At 42.6% G+C, this 23,371-nt stretch overlaps 1 protein-coding gene across 1 annotated transcript; it reads right to left on the reverse strand.

Annotated features, from left to right (window-relative positions):
• Positions 1-6,136: 6,136 nt before the first annotated feature.
• Positions 6,137-22,521, reverse strand: LOC108699276 (matrix metalloproteinase-18-like). The gene is made up of 8 exons (XM_018231261.2): positions 22,218-22,521; positions 16,818-16,968; positions 15,832-16,013; positions 14,821-15,055; positions 13,490-13,849; positions 8,167-8,333; positions 7,607-7,778; positions 6,137-6,551 (listed from the first exon to the last, which is right to left on the reverse strand). The coding sequence occupies exons 1-8, from the start codon at positions 22,431-22,433 to the stop codon at positions 6,313-6,315; spliced, it is 1,722 nt and encodes a 573-aa protein (XP_018086750.1). The 5' UTR covers positions 22,434-22,521; the 3' UTR covers positions 6,137-6,312.
• Between the last annotated feature and the right edge of the window lie 850 nt (positions 22,522-23,371).

Raw genomic sequence — 23,371 nt, forward strand, 5'->3', positions numbered from 1 at the left:
GCCCATTGTAGGTATAACTTGATTAGTTCCTGGGTGCTTTTTCCTTTAGAATCCTACTTGTATATCCTGGTATTGACTCTTGCCTGCCTGCTTGACTATTCTGAGCTCTCCAATCCTGATCCTTGCCTGCTTGTCTGATTATCCTTGAATGCTGCCTGTACTGACCTGGCCTTTCTGACTACACTTTTGTCTATTCCTAGAACTGGATCTTCAGTCCAAAACCTTGATAACGACCGCGCCCCTGTCAGGGTTACCGGCAGCCACAGCAGGCGCGTCTCTCCCTTCCAGCATTGCATGCAAGATGGCGGCGCCCAGGATCCCCACGTGGGCGCAGAGACGCCGGAGTCAGGATGTCGGCGTGATGACGTCACTGGCGCCAAATTCAAAATAAAGGAACGCCAGAGACGCCGGTTCAATGCCCGATGATAGGTCTTATTTTCTGTGAGTACCTGGGTGTTATAATTACTGTTTATTCTCTGAACTTGACCCTGCCTGGACTTTTGACACTGTTTGTATGCTGCCTGCCTTTTTGACCTCTGCCTGGACTTTTGAGTGTGCCTTTCTCTTGAACCCTTGTCTGTACTTCGTATTTGGATATTGCCCCTGTAGCTTCCTCCCTGGTCCGGACTTCCCCCTCCGCTGAGTGCCGTCAGGCCCCCTAACAGCCCCTTTGCCAGTCCAGAGCTCTCTTATTAAGACCTGGCAGCATACGATTAGCGGAGGGCTCCTCCCGAAGTGAAAGGCGGCTGCTTCAGGCGGAAGCAGAGCTGAGACCAGGGAGCCTAGCACCTGTTCTGGATTTAGGGAGCCGATCAGTGTCGGTCTGGGACACCAGGGGCCCACCCAAAAACCTTTGACCAGGGGCCCACCAAGTAACCTTAGACCAGGGGCCCACTCTTAGTACTAATATTCTTCTCCTCACTCACCTCTATTCTCCTAGTCCATTTTCTTTACATACTATAATACCATAATCTATTATGCCATCTATTAAGCCACTTAGTTCTCATTGAAACAGGGAATGACCATGAAATAGGCAAAATGTCTAACAGCACAAGGGCCCACTGACACCTGGGCCCACTGGGACTTTTCCTGGTATCCCGGTGGGCCAGTCCGACACTGGAGCCGATAGTGACAAAGATATTAAAAGTCACCTTGGAGTTCCATGACTAGGGATGTAGCGAACGGCGGAAAAAATGTTCGCGAACATATTCGCGAACTTGCGACAAAACATGCGAATAGTTCGCGAACGTCGCGAACCCCATAGACTTCAATGGGAAGGCGAATTTTAAAAGCTAGAAAAGACATTTCTGGCCAGAAAAATGATTTTAAAGTTGTTTAAAGGGTGCAACGACCTGGACAGTGGCATGCCAGAGGGGGATCAAGGGCAAAAATGTATCTGAAAAATCCATTGTTGACACAGCGCTGCGTTTTGTGCTGTAAAGGGCAGAAATCACACTACGTCACTCAGGTGATGTTTCTGGACACGGAATGTGAAAAAGCTCACACAGCTAGGTGGCACTTGGTTAAAGACTGGGCAAATAATGCCTGCAAGGGCAACGTATACACTACAGCCGTTGGATACGGAATATATTATTGCTGCTTGAAAAACGTCACTCGGGTGGTGTTTCTGGAGACGGTATTATTATTGATATTTAGACAGCTAGGTGGCAGTTGTTTGAAGAACAGATGCAGATGAGAGATCAGCAGCAGGACAGACAGCTGCCCACAGCAGCTACATACAGAGCACTGCAGTAGAAGGTAGATTACTAGCCAGCAAAGCTACCTAACCTAAAATGTCCCTCAAATCCCTGCAGAGTTCTGTCCCTACAATACAGAGCAGTATCAAGTAGATTACTAGCCAGCAAAGTTACTATCAACTGTCCCTCAAATCACTAACAGCTCTCTCCCTACACTAGCTCTTCCAAGCACACACAGGCAGAATGAAAAAACGCTGCAGGGCTTCAGTTTATATATGGAAGGGGAGTGGTCCGGGGGTGTGGGGGTGGTCCAGGAGGGAGAGCTTCCTGATTGGCTGCCATGTATCTGCTGGTCTGGGGTGAGAGGGCAAAAATAAGCGCCAGCTAAGGCGAACCCAAATTGGCGAACGTCGCGCGACGTTCGCGAACATTCGCCGAACGCGAATAGTCGATGTTCGCGCGAATTAGTTCGCGGGCGAACAGTCCGCGACATCCCTATCCATGACCTGTATATAAGCACTCGGCCTTCAACCACGTGCTTGTGGTTATGGAACTCCTGGGTAACTTATTCTTATATTATACAATATCTATCTATCTATCTATCTATCTATATATATATATGAATCAGATGAAAATTGAGCATAGGACTGGCCAGATATGGGATGACTTTGACGTAGTTGGCCAGCTTAAATATATTGCAATATATGGACAAACAATCCCTGTTTTGTTTAAAGGGTAAGGCATTTTTCAGTAGCAGTATGCACAAATGTCTCTGTCTTAAATATATTGATAATGGGTTGAGTGCAGAGGACTCTTGTATTTGTATATATATATTTTGTGGTCACAGCCTCATTGCACCCCCGCCTAATGGTTTTAAAAAATAGTGGTGAGCACAACTTTCCCTTGTTTGTTATAGTTATACAGGAGCAGTGACCAGCTCCATGTTGTAGCTCCCACCCTTCCCAGCTATAGTCAGGTGATCCCACTGGTGTCTAATAAAAGGGCAGCCAAGTATGGAGGTTTACTTTGAAAGCAGCAAGTTAAGTTGCAGGTAATACCTAGTCCCTTTGTAAAATGTATAATGAAGCAATAGAATTCTTAATGAATCAGATAAAATTGAGCGTAGGACTGGCCAGATATGGGATGACTTTGACGTAGTTGGCCAGCTTAAATATATTGCAATATATGGACAAACAATCCCTGTTTTGTTTAAAGGGTAAGGCATTTTTCAGTAGCAGTATGCACAAAATGTCTCTGTCTTTAATATATTGATAATGGGTAATGGGGAGTGCAGAGGAATCTTGTATTTGACTATATGTATTTTGTGGTCACACCCTCATTGCACCCCCGCCTAATGGTTTTAAAAAATAGTGGTGAGCACAACTTTCCCTTGTTTGTTATATATATATATATATATATATATATATATATATATATATATATATATATATATATATATATATATATATATATGTCCATAAAAAGAAACCAGCAACTACAGGATATTGTTCAAAAATCAAAAAAGTGTATTAAAGAAAAGCATGTGAAGAAAAGCAAAGTGTATTAAAGAAAGGCTGTACATGCTTTTCTTTAATACACTTTTTTGATTTTTGAACAATACCCTGTAGTTGCTGGTTTCTTTTTATGGACATATATTAATACTTAAACCGTGCAACCGGGAGTAATAGGGTAGCGGTGTGCCGTCCATCTTTTGATATATATATATAATACACAAAAGACATGAATATCTTGTAAATTATATCCTTATAAACGGTGAATTCTGATGTCATCAGTTATAAACGGTGAGTTCTGATGTCATTTCTGTCACATGACTCACTGAAATTTGTGTATTATAATAAATAAAGTACCCCAGTTGCAAAATATGAGGATATTAGAAGTTACCTCGGAGTTCCATGACCTGTATAAAAACACTCGGCCTTCGGCCTCGTGCTTTTATATGGTCATGAAACTCCTCGGTAACTTATAATATCCTTATATTTTACAAGAGGGGGTACTTTATTCACTATATATATATATATATATATATATATATATATATATATATATATATATATATATATATATATATATATTATATATAGATATATAGATATATAGATATACAGTATATACTCGCAATTTGGAATAAAGCATTTCCAGGCCAGCACTTCCCTTAGTAAATCAAGTGATTTTATTGATTTTATTTTCAGCTCCATAAAAACGATTCATAAAAACGGTGCATGTTTCTTCCTGTGAAAATAGAAAGAATAACAAAATGCTAAGTTACTTCAAAATTCCTATGAATTACACTCAGCCCATGCGAGCAGCTTAAAACTGCGAGTTCTTATCTTTTAGTGAAAACATCCTGTTGAGATAATAGATTAAATCAGTTACATATATTGCGAAAGAAATATAAAAGGAGTTAAAGCTCTGAGAGGTAGAAACATATGTTACAATTCATAGGAATTTTGAAGTAACTTAGCATTTTGTTATGCTTTCTATTTTCACAGGAAGAAACAGGCACCGTTTTTATGAATCGTTTTTATGGAGCTGATGGGGACACCTACTGGTTGCACGGTATATTGCACATCCTTTTTAAAAAAATATATATTTTGCACATAATTTAAAAAGTGTTTTGATATAAAGAAAACAATGTTCTTAAAATGTTTTATGTGATGCACCGACAGAGTATATGTATATAAAGAGATGAGACACCATTGGTCAAATTTTATAAGTATTGTAAGGTCACTTTGCCGCCATTTTGTATTGTGAGCACTATATAAAGTTTTATTGCACATTGTATATTATCCTTGAAAAAGGTCCCAAGAGGGACCGAAACGTTGGAGCACTGTGATGTGTGAAAAATAAAATCACTTGATTTACTAAGGGAAGCGCTGGCCTGGGGAAAGCTTTATTCCAAATTGCGAGTATCTAAATGATATTTGGCCGTGCACCCCTGCAATTGCTTTGTTGGAGTGCGGATACTGAAGATATATATATATATATATATATATATATATATATATATATATATATATATATATTGGATTAGGCCAAACCCCCGAATCCTTCGTGAAAGATTCGGCCGAAAACCTAACCGAATCCTTCGTGAAAGATTCGGCCGAAAACCGAACCGAATCCGGTTCGGATTATGCAAATTAGGGGTTGGAAGGGGAAAACATTTTTTACTTAGTTTTGTGACAGAAAAAACTCCTGCCCTTAATTTGCATATGCAAATTAGAATTCAGATTCGGTTCGGCCAGGCAGAAGAGAATCCTGGATTCGGTGCATCCCTAATATATTGTGGTACGGTGACCAAGGAGAGTTTCTCTGTTTAAAGGCTTTGGTGGCCATGTTCTGGAGGCTGGAGTATTCTGGAAGGAACAGGCAAGCCAGGTACTCCGATCCAGTTCACATATTGGAGCTCACTTTCCACATGAAGACTGTCCTGTGGAAAAGTATTTAATTCTAATGAGACTGTTAGGAAGGTCTCTCAGAGCTGGGCACAGAGTAGGAAGGCTTCCTGTCTGTATGAGGAACTGCCAGAGGGGCTGGGGGTGCAACCTGCAACTGCAAGGAGCAGAGTGAGAGAGAGTCTGTCTGACTGAGGAAAGCCAGGAGGCTGAGCAATCCCCCAGAAGAATCCTGAGTACAGGGGTGACCCCGACATATGTGTTTTTACTGGTAGTCCACAAGTGGCCCGCTTTATTGAGGGAAATCATCAAATGGGTAAAGGTAGTGCCCAGTGGGCAGGATTTATTTTTATGATTTGTGTTTTGTATCCTGTAATGCTATTATGCAGAGAACTAAGTCTTTTTATTCTATGAGCTGAGAGAAATAAGTTAGGGGCAGCCATATGGGGTTTACCTTGACGTGGTATGGTGACTTTCATACCTTTGTAACAAAAAACCCCTGTTTTGTAAAACACATGCACTTGCATTTATACTGAATTGCTTATGAGACAGGGGACCAGGGAAGTGCATTGTAAGTAGCACTTCCATTTAATATACTTTAACTTAGCCTTAAGAGTGCTTCCACAACCCCCTGGATTTTGTATCCTGAAATGGCCACCCCTGTGTGTAATCAAACTGCCTCAAAGTGAAAGAAAGTGTCTGTGTGGATCCCGCAAGCTTACAATATTTATATAAATGTACACACAAAAAAGATCCCAAAAAAGAATATAAATCCTAAAAACTTTATGTTAAAGGAGATCTACACCCCACTAACCAACTTTTTGGTCAGTGGGGTGTAGCGATGACTCTCTGGGGAAGAAGACACTGGATGTGAAGTTGCTAATTATGGTATGGATTTAATATATTGGGAGATTTGCGCCTGGGGAGGGGCAGTGAGTTGTGTGAAGGGGGCTTATACTTAAAAAAAAAGAGTGTGGGGTAGTATTCCTTTAAGTTTAGTAACCCCCCCAAAATAAAATAAATGAGTTAATCATACAATCAGTATGTATTTAGTGTTTCATAAGATTTTACATATAATGTTATAATCAAGGAGTTAAAACAATCTGCTGAATGTCATTAGTAGACTAGAGAAGAGCTTACAGTCAGTGGACGACTACTAGGAAGCTACAATTATTTACAAATATCTGTACAGTTCCATAGCTTCACTCGCATTGAAGCAACTGATTTAGATTCTTGGGCTGGTGTATGTTGCCGTACACGTGATCCTGGGTATAAGTCAGCATGAGGACCTTCTGGAACTTCTTCTTGCTGATGAGGAACATCTCATTCTTCAGACTGAGGGCTGCACTGATTGGCAGCTTGACTCCCACCCAATCATCTTGCAACGACTGAGCACTGGTGCTATTCCCAGTACCAGGGTTGTACACAATAAAGTTTTTCCCTAAAAAGAATACACTGTGTTAACATCTGCTGATATTATACATTATTATGTTGCTTTCAACGTATTTAACTGATGGCCAAGAATTTAATGATTGCCCTATAATGACTCGAAATAGAGCAAGGACTGGAATTGCCTAGTGCCGTCAAAATAGGATAGACGTGTGTTTCACATAAATAGTTTTATGCTCACATACAGCTTGGGAGAATGATTTATTTCCCCTAATAAGTGCCATCATGGCAGCCAAGGAGACATAGGATGTTCCAGTAGTAATTGGTACATTCTATGAGCATCTCAGGTTTTTTGAGTTGCCATCTGCCTTACAGGTGCAGCTAATGCTACCAGAGCGGGAGCATTGTCTGGAACCTTTTTGGGTGGCATCAAGAAGTTACTACTGAGATAGGTGTGTAACTGCAGGAGGTACAGGGGTTGCAAATGCACCTGAACCTCAGGATGTCAAGGGACCAACTGGTCACAAAGAAATAAATAACAGGTTTTGGGGCCTCTGAGGGAAAAAAACTGGGCCTCGTGTACTGTACTTCAATAAACACATCCTATTTCTTTAATTCCAGAGTTATTATAGTCAAGTTCTCCAAATTAAGGGTCGTCCTATTACAGATTTTTGTGGGGGCCCACCAATGAGATCTTCTTGTCTTGGATAGGATATAGATGGTCTCATACTGAATGTATTTTTCCTCGGATGGGCATCTTCTCTTTTAGACAAGTACCCCCCAGTTTTATATATTTTAAATTTTGACAGATTTGTAATCTGACACCTGAATAGGGGTGGGACGGGGACCAGTTGTCCAGTCTACAAATTATAGTATGTATGCCACAATTCTTCTTTTTCTTTATCCATCTCTCTCACAGCTGCCTGATGTGGCCCCACCTGTTGCTCTTTACAGTGGTGAGGTGCATGGGTACTGCAAAGTTCAAGAGTTTAGGTGATTTTGGGGAGGTAGGCGAAAGAACCTTTGTGACATCACTAGTAACGTTTTGTTTAGGTTTTGAGATACTAATGCAACACGACTTATCACTACCCCATGTCCAGCTCTTACCTTTTATGAAGAAAATTCTCTCTTCTCTTATAACTTTCCCTCCTTTTGCTATGATAGCAGGTTGCGTGAATGCAGCGTCCAGATGGTCTGGAACACCTGGGAACCCTTCACTGATCAACTTTGGGTATCCAGGTTCCATTTGACCATTGTCAAACTTCCAGTAATTACGTCCCTAGAAAAGAAATAATGAAGAGCACTCACGTGACTTGTTAAGTTCAATAAAATGCTGGTCATCTTTGCTCACTCTTATTTAGCTGTAAACAAAGTCATGTTTTTTTTAACCAAAAAATGTTGCATACATAGTTAAGTTTTTGAGGTGTGTGATTCCAAATCAATGGATCAAGTGAAGTACATTGCTTGCTAACTACACCAGAACCCTGGTTTTACATTTTTCTCTTCCCAGTTTTTACTTTTCCAAGAAAATTTACCTTTGTAACTTCTTCCCTTGGAAACCATAAAACCTGAGTTTTATTGGAATTAATAGTTGTTCCTTGAGGTTATGGCTGAAGACATGCCATAATAATATCCTGTGAAATAAGTAACACTTCTCCATAAAATACCTTAAAGAAGAAGATCTTTCCATCCTGATCTGCAGTTGGGTTCTGCATTCTTATGGCTGCGTCAATCGAAGAGGGCAAGGATTTCCACTTTGTTGAAATAAGCTGAGGGTATTTCTTCTTGGTTGTTAATGGCAGCTTCCCGTGACTCATCTCCCAGAAGTATTCACCTATGACAAAGGTAAAAAGATAAAGTTGTAAAATCTGCTGTTTGTAATAGAACCCAACAATACAGAGAAATGAAGAGACAATGGTGTGTACAGCCCAATCCTCAAGTGGTCACTATAATATGCATCTCTAATGCTGACACAGCCATCACTATATACATTGTACCTAATGCAATATAGTTTTTTTGACAGTGATATGATGCCACTGGCCCCAAAGCCCCCAAGCCCCACCCCAGATCCCGCCCACCCCACACAGAAATATGCTCAAAAAATAGTAAACCCCCCCACACACACGTTATAAAAAGCCATTGATGGTCAGGGGTCCTCCTATAAGTTAAGAAAACATTGGTGCCAAGGCCCCCCATAAAAGTTTTTTAAAAATCATTGGTGGCCAGGGCCCCCCTTAAGTAAGAAAACATTTTGACGCCCCCCATAAAATTTATTTACAAAAAAAATGGGGCCTCAGAAAATATTTTAAAAAAAAACATTGGTGGTAGGGGCCTATAGAGTTTTAAAATAATACATTGGTGGCTAGGAGTTTAAAAAAATAAAAAAAACACACATTGGTGTTCAGTAGAATTGAACTCATGGCTTCAGGACTTCAAGTTCGGCTCTTTTCGTGACTTCGGGTCTTTTCGCGGCTTCGGGACTTCAATTTCGGCTCTTTTCGTGACTTCGGGTCTTTTCGCGGCTTCGAGACTTCAAGTTCGCTCTTTTAGTGACTTCTGGCCTTTTTGCGGCTTCGGGACTTCAATATCAGCTTGTTTTGTGGCTTTGGGACTTTTTGCGGCTTTGGCTGTTCAGGACTTTGGCAGTTCAGAAAGAGGCAGCACGGCTTTGGCGCTTTCAAAGGGGGCTTGGCTATCTCGAAAAGTGCAGAACAGCCAGGCCCCCTTTAGGCCCAGTACAGGAGTACCCCCTGTGACCCCCTGATGGCGGCCCTGGCCACTGATATACACTTATCTGGACATGGAAAATATTGAGAATACAGGTTCAGATACTTGAAACCCTCTGCAGAAGTTCTCAATTTCAGGGTTATATTCTTCAGCAATAGCGGTTACCACCATGCATGGGAACCAAGGGGTCTATCAACGGATTTGGAAGTGAGTCTGACAAATTAGGATAATAGATTCAATGAATAGCCAATGCAAGACAAGAAATGTCTTGATCATTAGGATGATGGTTACCAACTGTCAGGGGGCCTATCAGCTCCCAGCGGGAGGAGTGCGGACCAAGGAGGAAGCTTTAGGGTTCAAGTCCAAGTTTGCGGTATCCAGAAAGGGAGCAGATGTAAGCGAAGTCAATTTCCAGGCAAATGTTCAAGGCAGGTAGAATGCAGGCAAATCCAAGGTTCAGGCAAGGGCAAAGTCCAAAAATCACAAGAGCAATAATTATAGCACCCAGGAATGCAGAGGTAATGCTACCTATAATCGGGCATTGAACCTGTGACCTCTGCGCTCTTTTATTCAGAATTTGGCACCAAACGTGATGCCTGTGCGTGATCAAGACATTTCATGCTGGCGTCTGTGTGCTGGCGCCAGAACGTTGGCGCTGACATCCACGTTGTAGACATGGGCACCACCATCTTGGACCTGGCGCCGAAGATGGCGCTCCTGACTGTACCCCCTCCCCCAGGGGGGCCACCGGACCACCATATCTAGGCTTCTTAGGAAACTGTCTTTAGAATTCCTGCACCAAACAGGGAGCATGGATGTCACTTTGCTTTATCCAGGAACACTTTTCAGGACCAAAACCTTTCCACTGGATCAAGAACTAAAGGGACCCTCTGGAGATTCTTGAGTCCAAAATCTTCTCTACCTTGTATCCCTGTTGGCAATCCACAGTGACAGAAGAGGGAGGCATTTGCTCAGAAGAGAAGCGATTAGTGATGGCTGGTTTCACCAAAGACACATGGAACACATTAGGGATTCGCATCTCAGGGGGAAGCTGAAGTCTTACAGCCACAGGATTAACAATCTTCACAATGTAGTATGGACCAACAAATTTTGGACCCAATTTGCGGGAAGGAATCTTAAGACGAATGTTCCTCGTAGAAAGCCACACTTTGTCCTCAACCTTACATAAGGGAGAAGACTTTTGTCCTTGATCAGCATACTTTTTGTGGGACAAGGAACTTTTCTCTAAGTTGGTTTTGGTAGCCGACCAAATGGCCGACATGTGGGCTGCATGATTATCGGCAACTGGAACATCAGACAAGAGGAAGTCCTGAGGGAAAGCTTGAGGATGTTGTCCATACACGGTCAAGAAGGGCGATCTTCCAGTGGAGGAATGGCAAGCATTGCTGTAAGCGAATTCCGCCCAGGGAAGTAGATCGGCCCAATCATCCTGGTAGAGGGATACATGACTTCTCGGGAATTGTTCCAGCGTTTGGTTTACTCTCTCAGCTGCCCCATTGGAGTCGGAAGATGTATTGAATGAACAACTGAGAGAGTTCAATGGCAGAGGGAAGTTTGCAAAACCATACCAATGGGGGTATCAGCTGGAGCAGACGATTGGACAGATAGGATCTGGCTGGCCAGTTGTGGGAATAAGGATGCAATGATCTTTGTGGGAGGAACAATTGGTTCGTGATCTTCACTGATGCGCCCCTCAGGGAGGATGCTTCGAGATAGGGCAAATGGCATAGGCCTTATGGTTTCTGGAGCCTGGGCGATATGTAAGGACAAATTTAAATTGAGTGAAGAAGTGTGCCCATCGAGCCTGTCTGGGGTTTAATCTCTTGAGAGTCTGGATGAACTCTAAGTTTTTGTGATCAGTGTAAAAGGTCACAGGATGAGAGGCTCCTTCCAGGAAATGTCGCCACTCCTCGAGTGCAAGTTTCACTGCCAGAAGCTCAAGATTCCCCACATCATAATTTTGTTCAGCAGGAGAGAAATTTTTAGAGAAATAAGCACAAGGGTGAAGTTTACCATCAGCAACTTGTCTCTGAAAGATGATGGCACCAGCTCGACGTCAGAAGCACCTACTTCAATAAAGAAGGGTTGCAAAAGGTCAAGATGTTGAAGTCAGAAGCATCTACTTCAATAAAGAAGGGTTGCAAAAGGTCAGGATGTGGAAGCACAGGAGCCGAAGCAAACAAATCTTTCAAGGAATGGAAGGCTTCCAGAGCATGAGGAGGCCAGGCATTAGGTTTTCTTCCCTTCTGGATGAGAGCCAAGACAGGAGCAATACGGGAAGAGAATCTCTTGATAAATTGACGGTAATAGTTAGAGAAACCGACAAATCTTTGGATGGCCTTGGTACTTATGGGGAGAGGCCAGTCTTGGATTGCTGAAACCTTGGAAGGATCCGAACCACTCACAAGAGAAAATGTACCCCAGGAATGGAATTTTGGGTACTTCGAAAGACACACTTCTCCAACTTGGAAAAAATTGAATTTTTTCCTCAGATGGGAGAGAACCTCTTTCACCCGGGTTCGGTGAGTTTTCAAATCTTTGGAGAAGATTAGAATGTCATCCAAGTACTCGACTACAGATTTTTCCTGATGATCTCTGAAGATGTCATTCACAAATTCTAGGAAGATGGCGGGAGCATTGCAGAGGCCGAAGGGCATTACCAGGTTCTCATAGTGCCCATCTCTGGTGTTGAATGCCGTCTTCCATTCATCCCCCTCTCGGATGCGGATTAGGTTGTAAGCTCCTAAGCGGTCCAATTTAGTGAAAATCTTTGCCCCTCTGAGTTGGTCAAATAGCTTAGAGATGAGAGGTAGCGGATATCGGTTCTTCACCGTGATCTTATTGAGGCCCCTGTTATCAATACAGGGACGCAACCCGCCATCCTTCTTTTCCACGAAGAAGAATCCCGCCCCGGCAGGAGAAGAGGACTAATAAATCCATGCTGTAGGTTACCTCGGATATACTCCTTCATTTCAGAAGTCTCGGCAGGAGACAAGGGGTAGGTACCCCCCCTAGGGGGCATGGTATGGGAGAGAAGTCCCACGGGGCAGTCGTAAGAGCGATGAGGAGGGAGAGTCTCTGCAGACTTTTCAGAAGATGTCCACAAAATCTTTGTACACTGCAGGTAAGGATTGCAGTTCAGACAACGAGATGGTCACATGGTGGAGAAGAGTAGTAGGTAAACAATGTTCCTGGCAATAAGGACTCCAACGAGAGATCTGACTGGAGGCCCAATCAATGGAGGGATTGTGTAGACGAAGCCATAGTAATTCCAACACCACTGGAATGGAGGGGCAGGTAATAATCAGGAACGAAGTCAGCGGAGAATTCTTCTCCCAAAGTGGTGTTGCCCATTCCAGCGATTTCCCCTTTAAACGGGACATCACATACCCAGAGCCGGGCTAATCCGGCCAGGCACCCTAGGCAACCTGGCTGGCCACAGCAACCTGGCTGGCCACAGCACGTTCCATTGCGCATGTGCAAAACTGCGCTCGTGTGTGCATGCGCAGAATCGGATTTACTCACAGGAATTCAAGCAGTGACCGGGTAGAGATGGAAACTGTGCTTGTGCGGACATGCGCAGCAGCGCATTTACGCACAGAAATTACAGCAGCGGCTGGGGAGAAACGGGACCGGACATAGGGTAGGCGACAGAGCAGGTACGTGCCTGGCACCCCCCCAGCTTTGCGTCCTAGGCATGTGCCTACTCTGCCCACCCTACTCTGCCTACTCTGCAGGCGTAAGCAAAGTCTATTTTCAGGCAGAAGTTCAAGGCAGGTAGAATGCAGGCAAAGTCCAAGGTTCAGGCAAGTTCAAAGTCCAAAAATCACAAGAGTAATAATTATAGCACCCATTATTTAGAATTTTAGATGCCTGTGGGTCCGCGCACCAGCCACGTTGCAGCCATGGGCGCCGTCATCTTGGCTACGGCTCCGAAGACGGAGCTGCCATCTGGCGCTCCTGACACCAACTACCCAACTTCCCATGACCTTCCCATGAATTCTTGATATTTGTAGATTTGATTTTTCTCCCAGATAGTAAGACCATATAAGAACCCTAGCTGTCACACCAAGTTGCTATGTTCTTACTTTTGCTGGGGTCTCTGGGCAAATATGTTTGGCAATAGTTCGAGAAGGCGTATACTGAGCAGGGAATATTTTAGAATAAATAATATAAAGTTGAATATTTCTGAGAAAAACAAACCAATGATAAGTGAAAGTATAACAAATGATAGTCATTTACCTTTAAATAAATAGATGGAGCCATTCTTGGTGGATACAAATGTATCAATTGGTTGATCCCCACACATCTTCACCACTGATTGCTTTTTGGCATCCTTATCTTCTGCTTTGGGTTTCGTGGTGGGTTTTGGGTCTTTTTTCACATCTCCAGCCTTGATGTCCGTGGTGTTAGTTGCTGTGGTCTGATTTAGCTTTGGTTTGCCATAAAGAACCTGGATGGCTTGAATATCATCCTGGTGAAGCTGGAATTTGGGGTTGTAGCCTTTGTAAGTTGGGGCCATGAGAGCTCCTGGTATAGTTGAGTGATCTAGCCCCAAAGCATGTCCAAGTTCATGTGCAGCTGCCTGCAAAAGGTTTACCCCTAAATTGTAGAGATGGAAAAATTTAATTAAAATAGCATAGTACCTTATAGAAAACAGTTACTGTTAGGTAGAAGCTTCTCCTCATTTTATTTTAAAATCAACATGTATTTGGAAGGGTGTCCAAATACATCATGAATGCCCACTTCATTCTAAATCCCTGTACTATACATTGCGTTCTTGTGCAACAGACCGCTGCTTCCACACTTTGTCCTGGCGTCGCTGCTATAAACATGGCACAATTGCTGAATGTATGGTGCTTTACTGATAGCCATAACAAAGCCCTCACATTCATCTGCCTTGAGATCAAAATCTAAATTAATAGAATAAAATCTCAGTCAAGTTCTACTTTTTGGAGCAATGGTCAACCCTCATAGAATCCTTCTTGAAATGACTTGACCTTCTTTGTTTTATTGGTTCTTGAATGAAAATTAATAGATCACCTTAGACCTTAGACAATATGTGAATTGACTGTGGAAGAAGGACAGTGGGGGAACCACAACAATGGGTTCAAAATGTTATATTGTCCAGATGAACACACTGTGCTTTAATGTGCTATTGCCAGCAATTAAACTTTATGAGCTACTAGTAAACAATCTGCTGTTGACCAGTAAATGTGGTTCACAAACAATCCTCCTAGATGACCATAATGGTTGCATTTAGTATTCAGATTAATTGTGGGTATTAATGGGTACTCTCCTTGTAAAAGTCACACTATGCAATTTTTAAGAATTAATTAAATGTAGTTAGGGTGCAATGTAAACAGAACAGTAGCCATATCCTGACAGTGCTGTTGAGATGGTAGATGTCGATGGGATAGTAACTCTAAAAGTAAGCCCCTTGTTGACCATTCAGGGCACCGCTAAATCTTTGCCCATGTTACTAAGTAAACCCCTACAGTCAATGGAGACTATTAACCCCAGTAGTAATGAAGAAGAATATTCTTTTATGAAATCTACATTTAGTAAACTACCTTTCTTCTCATTAATTGTCCATTTCTCCTCATTATCCAGATGAAGGTCTCCATCAATGTCCCTTTTCGTTTTACCGAACGGAGGCATGAACGCGTGGCCCAAAACACGGCCAGGACCATCAAAGGCATTTTTAGCGCCATCGTTATGCAGGCCGGAGACGAAGAACATATCAATGTCTGCTGTTTCATTGATGCCAACTTCTACAAATTTTAGAGAAGATACATCTTGCCAGACCTGCAACCAAACAGTGCCATATAGATTAGATATCAGTACCCATATTAGTACCCATATGGGATGGGAATATCTAGCAAACAAATGTAGATACAACCTTAGGAGCAGGTTCAAAGTGCAAAAAAAACTCTCAAAGCTCCATATTTGTTTGTACTTTGCACCTTGCCCTTTGTATGTAGTGTCTATGGGGGGTTCACAATGGTAAGGTGGGGGTGGGTCAAGGATCCATGACTGGGGTGGGGGCCATGGCTGCGAGTGGTGAGCCATTGTGTGACAGCCCCTAGTGGGCCCCAAGCACCCCAGTCTGACACTGAGCTTGCATCTAGCACTTTTGAAGTGAGTGGTAATGAATACTAATGGGCAGATTTATCAAAATGTGAATTTACCGCTAAATACATAAAAACTCACCCAAGTTCTATTCATTCCTATGGGATTTTTAGAAGCATATTTATCAATGGATGAAAGTTGGAGCTCACCAATAGATAAATATGCTTTTAAAAAATCTCATAGGAATGAATAGAACTTGGGTGAGTTTTTACGTATTAAGCTGTAAAGTCACATTTTAATAAATCTGCCCCTAAGCTTATATTTAGGGCATTACAGTGAAGAACTGAAGTACATGTATAAAAGAAAGAATAAAATATCTGATTTACATTTCTCATATGAAGACGAAGCAGACTACAATAGAAGAGATCATAATAACACCGGCTCCATCTGTAGCTTCTTTGGGATAAATTCTTTATTACAGTTCCCATTACTTATATAACTTTCTACCATACCTTCAAGGCTTTGCTTAACTCATCCTTGACTAACTTTTCAGGCAGCTGGGCTGTTGTATTAAGGATTTTGTAGGTCAGCGTATCTTTCTTCCACTTAGAGCCCACATTGTATGACATGCGTTGCTCGTGTTTCCCACAGCGGGGAAGCTTCATCGCCTCAGCCGTGTCAGGGTCTAATTTACCTGGAGATGGAACAAACATACGTTAAAATCATTCAACTTTTTTAACGACTTTTTAGCTACTACCCGTTAACTGAAAACCCGTTATCCAGTAAGCTCCGAATTACAGAAAAGCCGTCTTCCACAGACTCCATTTTAACCAAATAATCCAGATTTTTAAAAATGTTCGCTGTAATAATAAAACCATATCTTGTAGTTGATCCAAACTACGATATACTTAATCCTTATTGGAAGCAAAACCAGCCTATTGGGTTTATTTAATGTTTACATGATTTTCTACTAGACCTAAAGTATGAAGATCCAAATTACAGAAAGATCCGTTATCCGGAAACCCAAAGTCCCGAGCATTCTAAATAACAGATCCTATACCTATACCAATGAAACAATGCTGCAGCAGTCAGTTCTTTTTCAGCCAATCCTCAATTCTCACAATGCCCTTCCAACTTCTGTGATAGAATGGCAGCAGGATCCATAAAACTGGACATAGTCTGTAGGCACGGTCATTCCTGTACTCTATTTGCCTCTTTCAGTTAGGACTTATTTAAAGAGAACAGACAGCAGAAAAATCTACTTTTAGGCCCTCAGCGTTTGGAAACTCAGAGTAGAGCATTGGTAGCAGACCCTGTGGTTGCAGGGGAAGAGCAGGAGAAGAGGGTGCCTGGTAAGGCTACTCCCCATTGCACAACTTCGCCCATGGGCCATCCACCCCTTTGGGTGATGGTGGGACCCAGAAATACAAATTGCTTGAGGTACAGTTACACCCCTGCATGGGAGTTATTCAGGCAGATTATTTTTTGAACATATTACCAGTCACTTTCAGCCCATTCTGTCTCTGGAACCACTCCAAGCCGCTGATAAACTCCTCTGGCAGCTCATCTTCAGAGATAAACGGAGTGTTGGGCACAGAGTATTCTGTAAGGTTCTCATCTGGGAGATACCCGAACTCTATCAGATAGTCCTGAAGGAGCAAAGAGAAATTAGAAATAGCTCCAAATGTTTTATAAGGCTACACGTACAGAAAAAACATTGGATCGGAGTCATGTTCACCCTAAATCTCACTCTAATTGACATTTCAAATGGTCTTTCAGAAATATCTAGCAGAGAAAATATTCTCCCCAAATCTCCCCCAAACGAACCTTCAGGCTCAGCCCCCGCCACTTCTCCTGGACTCCACAGTTTGGAATCCTTGCCTTCCACTGAGTTATTAAAATGACAGCAGTGGATGGGCCTAGAATAGATGCACACAGTCTGCACAGATGACAATTGCAGATAGGGTATTTTCCCCAAATACTGGCCCCCAAAGAGTTTGGGGTGTGTGAACTGTGATGGCACGTGAGAGTGGGCTATGACGTATAGGGGCAGAAAAGGTTGGATGGGTCTGGAAAATGTTTGGGAAAATGAGTGGGTATTGGGCAGGGAAATGGGTGGGGCAGAGCATATCTGGGGTTAGAATATGAGATCGGCAGTGGAAAGTGTAAGGGAAAGAAGGAATTTTACAGTATTACAAATTTACCTACATTAAAACTACATTAAATTTGTAACACCGGTCACAGCCCTAGCTGGTGATTTACTGACTTTGCTGGTCAATTACTTGCAAGGTGGCAATTGTAATTGTGGAAGAGGGGGTTACCCCCTTAGCTCTGCCACTGAATTTAATGGGGGTCATTTATCAATGGGTAACCAGTGTCTGACTGGGACACCAGGGGCCCACCCAAAAATCTTAGACCAGGGGCCCACCAAAAGACCTTAGATGAGGGGCCCACTCTCAGTACTATTATAATTCCTCTCTTCACTCAACCTCTATTCTGCTAGTCTCTTTTCTTTACATACTATATTCTATTATTCTATCTATTTAGTTTCTTTGTTCTCATAGAAATAGGGAATGACCATGAAATAGGAAAAATGTTTTGAAGCATTTATATAGGCACCTGAGGGCTGGCCCTCTTAAACTGTCAGCCTAGACACAGGCCCTGGGATTCTATAAAGAAATGGGCACAAATGAGCCCTGGAATGAAGACTTGGCTCAAGGAGTGTGTTCCCTTTATGTACCCTACTTACACTATTGGACACTAATCCAGCTATCGACACTGAGCAAATCAGTGAGCCAGAACTGATGTCATTTGCACATTCCAGGAACAAGGAAAACCAGAGCTGGGAACTGCAAGTGATTTTCAAGAGTAGATACAAATTTGCAATGGTCGACTGCACGCAAGGTGTGACACTCAGTACGTGGCGGGGCAGGCCTCTTGCTAATACATTGGAATTCTGGAAAAATGTTAGTATAAATTGGCAATTTATGTGCAGCGAACACTTAGGGGTAGATTTATCAAGGGTCGAATTTCAAAGTAAAAAATACTTTGAAATTCGACCATCGAATTAAAATACTTCGACTTCGAATATCGAAGTCAAAGGACTTTTCACCGAATTTGGGCATCAAACGATCGAAGTAAAATCGTTCAATCGAACGATTAAATCGTTCCAATCGAACGATTTTAGCGTACGATCGAACTATTTTACTTCGATGTGTAAAGACTTAGAAAAATGGTCTAGAAGGTCCCCATAGGCTAACATTGCACTTCGGCAGGTTTAGTTTGGCAGACAGTACTTAAATTATCGAATATTCAAAATATTTTACTTCGAAGTAAATTTAAAGTCGTAGTATTCTATTCGATGTTTGAAGTATCCAAAAAATGACTTCGAATTTCAAATTTTTTTACTTCGAAATTTCCCTCGAATTCACTTCGACCCTTGATAAATCTGCCCCTTAGTAGATGAGCCCTAGGATCACTTTTGACTGGAATTTCATCTATAAATCATGACGGAACTGGTGATTTGTGATAAAAAAAGGAAGGGCAATTGATCCTTTGAATACTCATCTCTGTGCAACAGTCCAATTTTAAATCTTTCATTTTATGGAAGTTTATTTTCTTGGAAGGTTAAGTTATCAGCGAGTTGTGGTTCAATAATCTGTGACTCCAATACCAAAGGTCAAATTTCTCGGTTCCTTCAAATGTAAAATGAATGACTTAGGGATGCACCGAATCCACTTTTTTGGATTCGGCCAAACCCCTGAATCATTTGCAAAAGATTCGGCTGAATACCCAACCGAATCCGAACCCTAATTTGCATATGCAAATTAGAGGTGGGAAGTCGAAAACATTTTTTACTTCCTTGTTTTGGATTCAGTGCATCCCTAGAATGACTACTGGGTAATCCGACTTTCCAGAAAACAATGGGCTGTTTCTTTCTTTTCGATTGTCTTTACATCCACTGGCTTGGTTAATTTTTGTTGGCTTTTCTATGTTTTTATCCATTAATGTTATTCATTTTTGAAAATAACATGCCATTGTACCAATTACAGCACATCCGCTGAGTCTGCATGGTATTTTCATCATGTTGATTTCTCTTGCTCATGGAAAAACCAAATAAAATATTTTAAAATATCACATCAATAGCAAAATCCAAGTTCTTAGCTCCCCCCCACTGAACTGAATATCTTAATTTGTAGTTCCTGTGCTGCCCACCAGGTGGCAACAATAATTATGCTTGTAATGTAATGGCACACACTCCCAGCTCAGGGGTTCATCTGCAGTGGCGGAACTACCGGGGGGGGGGTGCGCCACTGAGAAATGCGGGCTAATGCGGCGGTACGGAGGGGGGCGGGGCCTGGCTGCAAGTCACGCACCAGGGCCCGCCCCCCTCAACGAACGCTACTGTTCATCTGGTACAATGGATCTGGCAGAGCAAACAGGATGATATCAGACCCAGACGGCTGCATCTTATGGCAGCAAAAACTGGCAGCTGGTATAAATGCAAAGTTTATTGATTGGAGGAAAAAGGTGCTGACGAGAGAAAATAAATGTAATTGCTAGGGAAGAAGGTCCGACTTTCTCCCAACCTTTCTGCTTTCAAGAAATCTCTGAAAACGCACTTCTTTCGAGAAGCCTACCCTCACTCTGATTAACTACCAAACGCAACACCACATACAATACCACATTTCTCACCCACTTAATTCGATCTTGCCCACTCCCACACCTTGTGTATTACTCCCTTCCCTTTAGACTGTATGCCTATGCATAGGGCCTTCCTCACCTCTTTGTACCTGTATTGATTGTGATGTTTGTTACTCCATATATTCTATGTATGTAATTCATGTGATGTAGTTCTATAATCACAGTTACTTTACAGTGCTACGCAATATGTTGGCGCTATATAAATACATGTTAATAATAATAATAATAATAAATGGGAAGGCTGGAACAGGTATGGGACCCATTATCCACAATGCTCAGGTCCTGGGAGTTTCTGGATAAGGGATCTTTCCGTAATTTGGATCTTCAATCCTTATGTCTACTAGAAAATCATGTAAACAGTAAATAAACCCAATAGGCTGGTTTTGCCTCCAATAAGGATTAATTATATCTTAGTTTGGATCAAGTAAAAGCTACTGTTTTATTATTACAGAGAAAAAGGAAATCACTTGATTTGGATTTTTTGGATAAAATTGAGTCTATGGAAGACAGCCTTTCCGTAATTCAGGGCTTTCTGTATAACGGGTTTCCGGATAACGGATCTCTTGCCTGTATTTCTTTCCAGAAAATACATAAATACACCCGTACATATAATTAATACACATCTGGCAACGACAACACGACAAGATCCATGGCCATACTAGGCATCTTCAGCACTAATGCAAGGTTTGCCATTCAATTACAGGAATTATATGCCTGAGAACTGATAAGGGGTTTTGTACCAACAAAGATGGTCAAAATCATGGAAAGGTCTGGTGATTCCATCCTCGTCACACATGAGATATTAGTTGTTATATTGTATATTGATCAATATTGATTAGATGGAGAGAAAATCCCATTGGCTGAGGTCCCACAACTATTGGCATATTATTAGCAAGGGGCCAAGGCTCAGATCAGGTATAGATCCACTCACTTGGAAAACAGCCCAAATGATAAAATCTTTACATATAGACAGGGTCGGACTGGCCCGGCAGGACACCGCTCCCTGTTCAGCTGGCCCCATAAAAAAAAACAAATTGCGGGGCAGAGTAGCGTTCACGCATGCGCACATACGCGCCACCGTTCATACATGCGCACCACGCATTGGCGTTCGCGAATTCACATCGAATGCGCTGCGAGGGCCCCGGTGGATTAGAACCTGGTGGGCCCCCAATTGTCCAGTCCTACTCTGCATATAGACATAAGAATGATAGGGAAGCTTGGCTGAGGCAGAGAAAACCAAACAACCCCAATGAACGTATACAATGAAATGTAAAGGTGGCCATACACTGGGAGATCCATTCGTTTGGAGATGTCGCCATATTGAGGTGGGCGATATCGGGCTGATCTGATTGTGGGCCCAATGGAGGCGATACAGGTGGTTGGATCGTGGGAACACATCAACGAACAGATGCGGCCGTGATCCAACAGGATTTTTTACCCTGTTTGACTTTCGGCCAGATATCGATCTTGGACGCCTGTCGGATGGCCCCACACATGGGCCAATAAGCTGCCGACTCAGTCTGTTAGCAGCTTTTATTGGTCTTGTATGGGGTCCTTAAGCCTAATGGTACCCAAAATAACACCACCATTAATGCCTGAGCTAAAGCCTGAACAGGGTAACAAAACAAACGTTTTATAACATATACTCCATATAACATGGAGTACAAGCTGCCTCAGGTAGAGAAGAGAGGGGAACTACTTGCTCTCGGCAATCCCATATCATGTACAAAATCCAAAATATATATAAACATTTATGAATGTTTAATCATCTGCTTTAATACCAAGGGTGTTTTAGCCGGTCATTTGCTTAAAGGTCTGTGTAGAACAGAAAACCAAAACCTGTATTTCCTAATATACTTGCAATTCACTTTGTTTTCTTCCTCTGTAAGACAGGGGGTGCTGTGCCAGTACATTGCTTACGTTAGACAGTGACCATATTCGTATTATTAATGCAGTGGTTCCCCACCTTCCCTTTGGGGGACCTGGAGTAGCAGGGGGCTCAGTCGCAATGGCAGTAATTGGTCACCTGCCCTGCAGTTTCCTCACTGAGTTTGGCAGAAACACAAATAATATGACAAGTCAATGGGGGCAAATAGCTTGTGTGCTGCAATAGGAGGGAGTAATGAGTATCCGCCCAAGAAAAGGAAAAGTCTGAGTAGAGAAGTGGCACATGTTTAATGTTAAGAGCACTTACCGCTGCCAACTTAAATTGTTCTGTGTCTATCTGGACTGGTCCTTCTGGTTTTGTGCCACGGGGTTCCAAATTTGGGGGGACGTTGACCTCTGGGGAAGGGGTAGCTCTAAATTCCACACTATCAGATTCTTCTTCAATTGGTCTAGTGGATCCTAGTGGCAAAATAATCAGCCAAACTGTCCAAACTAAAGCTAAAGGGACACGTCTTCTGGCCATCGTGCTCCTGCTCTGTGACTGTACCTCGTTACTCCCAGTAGGACACTGAGCTCTTCTAGCTATCCATTAAACCTGTTCAAACAGGCCTTGTTATTTCAGCAAGAAAGATAGAATTCCATGGGATAATGACCCCTTACCTCCTGCTTTATCCTAAGATAAAGCAGACACTATACTGAATGGGCTAAAATACATGCACAACCCTCTGCTGCTTCTGTTTAGGGGGCCCATGGGTGGAGGGGGTTCACAGGTGACCCACCACATACATGAAATCATGGGTCACTTGTGATTTTTGTTTTGTGTGTGGCTGGTTGCCCATGTTTTTTCGACTGCGGTGTGGGTCCCAGAAAACAATTTTGCAAGGAGGCCTGGGACCCAAACGTTACACCACTAAAGGAAGTTGACCCATGCGGCTCGCTGTATTTGATGTAAAGTGCCTAAGCCAAATGCAATCAAAGTCCTCTGAGTACTAAGCAGGGCTGGTTTTAAAGAAGGGCAGAGAGAATTTGCACTTGTTTAGAGCATCACAGGAAACCCCTGGGGCAATGATTGTAGATTAAAGTGCAAAGTGCAATGGAAGACATGTCCTGAGCCAAAGTGATAAAGGTTTATGGGAGTTGGAAGACTACAGTCTACTAGTGATGTACGGAAACATCAAAACCATATCTGACCATAACGCACCCTCGACCTGCCCATCACTGACGTCACCAGAAGGGTCCGGTGGATGGACCCTGAGCAGAATAAGGCCTGTCACCCGCCGCCTGTGATGAGCCTTTTTGAGAAGGAGCAGCAGCAGATAAATGGCCCTAATTAGATCCAATCACTTCTCCAGATTCCAGGAATTCCAGCATCAGAATTAATAGTCCCACATTCTGGCAGCTGCAGGGAGAAGATAGGAAAGTCTGGTTCACTAAGTACCTATAGAGCAATATAAAAATAGA

Source organism: Xenopus laevis, chromosome 8L (genome assembly GCF_017654675.1).
Source record: "Xenopus laevis strain J_2021 chromosome 8L, Xenopus_laevis_v10.1, whole genome shotgun sequence".
NCBI classification, from domain to species: domain Eukaryota; kingdom Metazoa; phylum Chordata; class Amphibia; order Anura; family Pipidae; genus Xenopus; species Xenopus laevis.